At 37.0% G+C, this 8,188-nt stretch overlaps 1 protein-coding gene across 1 annotated transcript in view; it reads right to left on the bottom strand.

Moving 5' to 3' along the window:
- Positions 1 to 309: 309 nt before the first annotated feature.
- Positions 310 to 8,188, bottom strand: part of KLHL15 (kelch like family member 15) — a 35,645-nt gene continuing 27,766 nt past the window's right edge. Inside the window, exon 4 of the mRNA XM_077887418.1 lies at positions 310 to 5,698. Coding sequence (XP_077743544.1) covers positions 4,589 to 5,698 — 1,110 coding nt within the window. The 3' untranslated portion in view covers positions 310 to 4,588. The remainder of the gene's footprint in view (positions 5,699 to 8,188) is intronic.

Below are 8,188 nucleotides of genomic sequence, written 5' to 3'. Positions count from 1 at the left end.
TTAAGAACAATCAATCATAAACGCTACAGGAAACCTACAAGATCACCACACTGCATTTCCACTCTGCAAAAACTCTGTTAGTGGAACTTTAATTACTTGGCTTCGTTATACAATTTCCATTGCATGTAAGTGTAAATAATTTCACTCTAATGTGCTCATTTGAATGTGTGGCTGAAAGCATTGGTAGAAATCAGTTTTATGGCACTTCCTTGGCACACTGAAGGAAAACAAAATGTATACTGTTAATCAAGTCATGAGTGACTTTCAAAGTGATGGGTTGCATAAAGATAGCAAATAATGAGATAAATATTTTAAAGATTAAAAATATTTTATTTAAACTTTTCTTCATAAACACTTTTAACATTTTTTTTCAATTTAAAAACAGAATGGATAGCATAAACATGTTTGAATAGATTATATTCACGGCTTGGGAAAAATTACCTGACAAAAATGTAAAGGCTTTCAAAACAGGTATAAAAGGCAAACCTTAAATTATTCTAAGATTTTTTAAATCGGCCCTAGGATTATTTGACTACTGGCCCAAAATGTACCTAAAGGTCAAAATATTTTTCTATAGACAAAGTATGCCCAAGAGGCAGAGGGCATATGCGAGTTAGGTAGAAAATAACCTCTCTGACCACCTCACTGGAACTCTCCTTCAGAAAGCAAACACCTAATCCTTACTGATATACTGATTAATAAGGTTTTTAATGCAGTTGTTCCCAAAGATGTAAAATGAAAATCCAAGAATATTAAAGGGGAACAAACCAAGCTGATGGCATTCTCTCAGTGTTGCTCGTGTAACACCAAAGTTACACGGGTGTATGTACTGAAAGGCTAGGACTTCCACAAGCTTACCTATTCCAGGCTATGTCTATTGAATATTTGACTTTATAAACTCTCAATAAACTAATTTTTCAGGACTTTAATTTTTCAGATAAATCTCTTTTTAGAAGATATTTATTCCCAAACCAACTCTAATCTGATTGAACAAACATATCCCTAAAAATGTTGAGTACAAAAAAAAAATCAAAAACGTGTAATAGGCAAAAAAGAAAAATGGCACTAGCAGTTTTACTGCCAGAGAGCCCTCAGTTATATCTAATTTACACTATTGTCTATGTTGTGTTTTACTTCAGTCTGAAACTTTAAATTACGTATTCTCAAAAGAGCTAGTCTTTTCTGAGATAGCTTATAAACTGAAATATCAATTTATATTATAAACTGAAATGTTATGACCTACAACCACATATACATATATAAAAATAGTCCCACTGAACGTTTGACATGTTTAGATTATGCAGCTCAAATAATTTGTTATAAAATATTTTAAAGCTTAGTTTCATGTAATTAAGACAAAACTCTCCATTTTTACCACTTCTCTCCACACAAATGTGTGTGTCCTTTACTATGACTCGAGCAGGCTTCCCAGAATGAGGTGTCCAAAGGTGCTGCTTTAGAAAAGATAAGTGAAGGGCTCAGTCAATATTTCACAAATTAGAGTAACACGCACACAGATCAGAGTAATGAGGACACAGAGAATGCTGTCTCAAGAAAAGCTAATAATTCTATTAATTAAGCTTTGCTTCTTTTAAAAACCAGTAGTATTTCTTCCAATACAAAACCTTCAATGTGAGAATCTTGAATTTTATGAAATGGTTGTAGTGCAAGGATTTTCTTTAAGCAGATTAAAATAAAAAACTGAGAAGGTCAAAGACACGGAAGAGAACAAACATTTCTAATTAAGATGTAATTAATGAAGATCAGCTATTTTTGTAAAGTCTGCTGTTTAAAATATAAAGTGAAAACACACAAAGATCACAACAGTTACACTGTATAGTTTCCAACCTGACTTTTAAAAAAAAAAAAACCACTATTTTGAGCACATACAACGTATATAAACAAAAATGGTTCCAAATGAAGCACACAAAAAATAAACTTGAAAAAAACTTCTATGAAAAAATTTTCCATAGATTAGTATAACAAAAATAAATCTCTTTCAACAATTAAACCATATTTTTAAAAGGGAATGTAAGTTAATCATGGGTTTAAAATAACCTATATTAGCACTACATTTAAACAAGATGAGTTTTCTCATACATTCAGAACCCAAGCAATAGCAACTATCCTTAAAGCTCAAAACTGATAACAGCTAACATCAGGTCAGACATGACTTACGTGTGAAGCTGAACCCAGAGTTAGTTTCAAGTTAAGATTTCACAAATTTTCCAAAACACGAACTTTGATCTTGGTCTTTGTGTCTTGAGAAAGGAAGACCAAGAATATTCAACTGTTTGCCCAGATCTTACCCTAACTAGGGCTATGAAGTCATATCTAAACAATTAAAGAGAACCACCACTGGTGTGTGAAAGCGTAAAAGCCTGATAGGGGTACCCTGTCTCGGTCTTTTCCAGCAAAAGACAACAATGAGGAAAATAATGAAGACGTTATTGTTATTTTCTTTAAAGCAAGACAGCACACACACACAAAAACACTAAACCAACTAATAACATTAGAAAAACAATTAAACGGCTAACCTAACTGCTAGTTTTCAAAAGTAAAATGACTAACAAGGATTTTTTAAAGGTAGGAAAAGACTTTTACCCATATTAACCATGGGAAAAAAGGTACTGAATTTTATTTCTAGAAAGTGAAAGTAAATGATAGAACCACTTAATAAAAATTTAAGTCTCATATACAAAAGAGTATCATTAATTTTATTTCTAAAATCAATGCCAATGTTTCTTTTTCTCAAAAACTACTTGTGTACCTGACTGTTTCTCAAATGCCTCCCAGTTCTGGAGTTTTAAAATCAGGTGTTTTTGTCATAGTTGTCTATCTCAATTAACAACAACAACAACAACAACAAAAAAAAAACACAAAGCAAAAGTCTTCACATTTCCATTTCCATGACTTCACTCTTCCATTTTGTGTTCAGTGGTGGCAGCAGCAAAAAAAAAAAAAAAAAAAAGAAAAGAAAAGAAAAACTAGAAAATTTATACAACAGCCATAGAAGAAGGCATTGCAATATTGCACCAACATCCTAAGTTCTGGCAAGTTTTGCCAGTGTAGAACTAACTTGTCTGTATCAGATATAGACTCTACTCAGGAGAAAATGGTATCAATTTGAATGATCCACTCCCCAGTTATTCTTGCTTAATTTTGTCAACTATGTGTTTTTCCTTCGAGTTTCAAGAATTGAAAGGTGCGCGGCTAATCCTAAAACACTTATCATAAATGCTTTTAAACAGTTATTCCTGAACCATTCTGAACTTTGAGGTTCCCATCCTTCATGCTAGTAGCTTTCAGTAAATAAAACAAAGGCTGAGGGCTTACATCCCCAGTGCGACTAAGTATTTTGTACTAAATAAACAAGTAGATATGACCAGTAAGATTATAATTCTGTTTCTTACCTCTAAAGTCAAAAATGAGCTCAAATTTTCCACGAGTTGCTACTTTCCATTCAATAACAGATGCAGCAGCCTTACTGAATGTAAAGAATGGGAGTTGCACTTACTTTTAAGGGGCCTTTATTTAGGAGTCTGGTATTACCTAAATTCTCTTTAAAAGTGCTTGCACGCTGCAGGGCCAGGGCTGCGTATACCAGTCCGATTCTCACTAAAAACAGGGTAACGTTAAACAGACTGCAAAGAAAAACAATTTCAAAAAGAAGACATACATTGATAAGGAACACTAATGTTTACTTGTGAAAATAAAATATAAAATGTTAGTTTTCAGAAATCCATACATGTTTCAGGAATACAAGGAGCTCAGATATTACTGAATCAGTATGGACTGAAGATAGGCTACTTTGATACCAAATGAGGACTCCAGTTATTTTAACTTTCTAAAAATGTTAATACATGAAAAGACGTTACATCTAAAATTCAACAAGTATGGCAAACTGTGTGTGCAAGTGCACTAGCTTAAAAATATAGAATCCTAACCACGCATAAAAGGAGATGTGCCTTATATGTTCATAAGATGTATGCAAGTATGGATATGCTTTCACTAACACAATGCAGATAAGAGAAGGCAGCTTAGAAATAGTGTTTTGAATATAAAAAAGTTACTTTTGTAGAAAATTTATATTTTTGCATTTTCAGCAAAAAGCCATGCAAAAAGGTCAAGAGTTTTAACCTTAAATAATAAAACCAAAAGGTCTAACAGACTGTAATACACTGAAATAAACGTTTCAAAAAGATTTCAGGTTGAGATAGGAACCAAAATTACACCCAGTGACACTTATCAGGTCTTCTCTTAGAAGATGCAGGACTCCTACGCTGACATCTGAAAGAAATGTTTTAAAGCATAAAATCAACTTCCCAGATAAGTGGATCACTCTATTCAACTGCTTCTGGAAGTAGTTTCAAGAGCTAGCGCTTAGAATGAACTTATTGCATGAGTTTGAGGCCACTGAAAAGAAAAATAAAATGATGCTAGCACAGAATGAAACATTTTTTACGCTATTAGACCAATGGCTTCGATAGTAAAACTGGTGAGGTTTTTCTTTATGTTTTTTTTTAATTAACTACTTTGTCACAAATGAATTTTGTGTTTGGCTTTTTCGAAAGGGAGAAAGACGTCACTAGTTGCAGCGTCTGACCTCGTCCAGTATGTACTCCGGGAAATGCAGGTTGCACACCTGTAAACCATCCAGCTTGCAGGGCATCCGTGGGTACTCATCTTCCTTCCACTTGTTCTCTTCCGGGTCAAAAGTAAGAATGGAATCGCTGTAATGACCGTTGTAGCAAAGGCCTCCAAGAACCATTATCTGTTTGTCCAGCACAGTCACACCATGGCCACTTCTGCCAATTGGCATGGATGCTAAGATGGTCCACTGATCAGTCTCCGGGTTGTACACTTCTGTGGAAGGGCATCCCTGAGATTCAAAAGAGGCCCTCAAGATCACACAGACACCACCGAAGACATAAAGCTTGCCGTTGTAAGAGATCATCTTGTGAAAGCATCTCGCGTAATTCATCTTGCTCTTATTCTCCCAACAGTTGGTAACCACTTGCGTTCTTCTGGTCCGCTGTTCTATGGTCCCTTCTTTACTGGGGTCAAACACGCACACTTGTTTGGAGGTGGAAGATGAGGTGATCCCACCGGTGATGAACAACTTGTTATTGAGCACTGTCCCTTCATGTCCATATTTGTTAACGGGATAAGGATCCACGAATTCCCATTTATCATTGGTGATGTCGTATCTCTCAGTTGAATAGAAGGTCTCATCTCTGGTTCTGCCTGCCACGGCATAAATAAACTTGCCAATAACACCAACTGCGAACTCTGAACGTGGCACTGACATGTCTGCCATCCGGAGCCAAGAGTTCTGCCTTGGGTCATACCTGAACACTTTGGAAGAAGCATGGAATTCACCATCTGGGCCCAGTTCTTCACCACCCAACAGGAACACAAAGTTGTTGACGATAGCAAGGCAGTCCGGGCGCAGTGGAACCTGTGGGCCCTCCAGTTCCCACCAGACTCTTGGTTTCTTTAACAGGAGGATTTTACTGTTAACCATGCTATGTCCAATCATTCCTCGGAATACTGTAGTCTGGGGTTTGGCAGAGCGGATGCGGCTTGACTTCATGTCCAACAGAGGCTGCTGGTGAACATTCTGAAAGTAATTCAATGCTTGGTCAACTTCATAGCGCAGCTGTCGGGAGTATCTATAAAATTCGGATGTCTTAACCTAAGAATACAAGTAAGAGAATTTAACCAAAAGAAAGAACATCAATGGCAAACAAAATATCAAAGCCAACTAAGATGATTAGTGTGTGATTCCAGACTATCCTAAAACTGCTTTTCCTGTTACTATCACAGACTTTCTTTTTAAACAAAGCTTTTATCCTATTTGTTTTTATAATAATCTATGCACATCCCCAAGCCTTTTAAAGTAAACAAGCTATTTTCAAGGCACAAGCTAAATTCTTCTAACAAAATGTACTAATCATCTATTCTAGGCCAGGCCCTGGGATACAAGTGGTGTCTGTGAGGACAGAGGTTTCACAGTAGAGGAAATCACAGCCATTGTTGTCTTAACCAAGAGGAACAATGTTAAGACCAACCATGACTGAATAACTTGGGCAATCAAGTTAGTGAGTTAGTAAAAACTTAAACGTATACAAAATTCTCTGTAGGTTTTTGACAGAAAGATTTGGTCTGATCGCATCAACTCCTAAAACCATAAGCCGGGTTGGCAAGGTCCAATTTTTTCCTTTTTGTTTTTGGAGCTGGAACTACCTCATTGTGATGACTTTTTTTTTAAACCAAGATCTTATGAAGCACTTTTAAGTATTGTGCTAAGTTATATAGGGAAATAAAAATCTTATGTATGAGACTGGGTCTGTTTCCTCAAAGAACTTTGAATATGTTTGGGGAAATGAAAACAGATACAGATTGGCCAACAAGTAAATGAGGCCGTTACCAATCGGGAAAAAGAGTGTATAGCACATCTGTGAGTGCCGCAGGACTAAAGATGTGGCACATACCACACTGGCCCCAAATGCTCACGGACTCCCTTGGAGAAGAGGCAGGGGGCTGGACAAGCACGAAGAAAAAGCCGGGATCATAATGTCAAGGATGAGATGAGAGTCTTCTATTTCGGCGAGAAAATCTGACATTGAGAGAGAAGATGGGCAGAGGCACATGACTGATGTGAAGCAGCAAGAGGGTGCAAAAGTGAGGACTCGAATTGATCTGAGGATTTAGACTTGAGGTGCTCTGGAGAGTGGTATGGTTAAGGGACACTGGAGAGGCATGCCACTTCACTGGGGATCAATCTGAACTGCTGGGAGGATGCTGAGGTGGAAATGTCTCAGAGCCTGTGGGAAATCTGGGGTGACTGCTTGGGAGGGAGCCGACACCAGGCATATATATTCAGGAGCTCCCTCTTTCTTTCCTCTCCTCTTTTTCCTCCCTCCTTCCTATCTTTCTCATTTACTTCCCACCTTGGTCCAAAAATAAAGTCTGAAACAGAAAGTACCACAAATATGTTTTAAGTATTTTGCTAAGTGTACTTCAATATAACTGGCTTCCTTTGTAATCCCAAGCATTTAACTTGATTTAAAAATCGTTATTCTGAGAAGGAGTCCTTTCGTGGGTTTCACAGGGCTACCACAAGGGTAAAGTGCACAAAAAAGTTTGACAATTCCTTGTCTGACTATATACAAGAGAAAAAAAAACAGGTAACAATACTGCACTGGAGCTTTACGTGTCATATCTCAAGTTAAGTTATTTCTCCCACCAGAGAGTAATAATCATCCCTGTTTTCCTGATGAAACCACCGAGGCAGAGAACCTTAAGTGACCGGCCCCAACTGTTCACGTGTCTCACACTGGCAAAACTGGGATCCAAATCTTGAACAGGACAGTCTTGCTCCAAAGCTCAATCAATTTCTAGAAGGGGACAGCACAGCTTCCACTACTCTTTAGGAAACTTTCTAGATGACAAACTCATTTATTAAAGCACTCAACATGTTCAATGAATTAGTCTAATGACCCTTCTCAAAGAAAAGATAGTATAAGGACTCTTGAAATAAAGACTCAATCATGTGGATCACAATGACTGGGCATCCAACCCCAATCTTCCTAGCAAAACAGCAAGTGTGGAAGAGATCAAATAATGAATAATGGTCAAGAAGTAATTTCAATAAAGAGACTAATAATAAATTTAAAAATCTAAGATCTGAAGTCTCACCCTCTACTACTCTTACTTCACATGAACAAAGGAAATGAAGTGAGCTTTGATCTCTTATGATAAACAATGGAAACCTGTACAGCCATCAGCACTGAGTATGTACTGACACAGAATGATGTGCACAATATATTCAGTTTTTAAAAACCAACAAAAACAGGGTAGCCCTGGTGGCTCAGCAGTTTAGCACCACCTATGGCCCAGGGTGCGATCCTGGAGACCCAGGATCGAGTCCCACGTCGGGCTCCCTGCATGGAGCCTGCTTCTCTCTCTGCCTGTGTCTCTGCCTCTCTGTGTCTCTCATGAATAAATAAATAAAATCTTAAAAAACAAACCAACAAATACACTGGTATCCCAATTTAAAAAGATTTTGTGTATGAATGCCTGCATTAATACTGATTATCTCTGAAACTCCACAAACATCTTTGCATTCTTTTTTGTGTATCATGTTTATAAACAAAAAGTCTTGCCATTTCAAAAGCGGGTC

Source organism: Canis aureus, chromosome X (genome assembly GCF_053574225.1).
Source record: "Canis aureus isolate CA01 chromosome X, VMU_Caureus_v.1.0, whole genome shotgun sequence".
NCBI lineage: Eukaryota > Metazoa > Chordata > Mammalia > Carnivora > Canidae > Canis > Canis aureus.
This window is presented reverse-complemented; position numbering and strand designations above follow the sequence as displayed.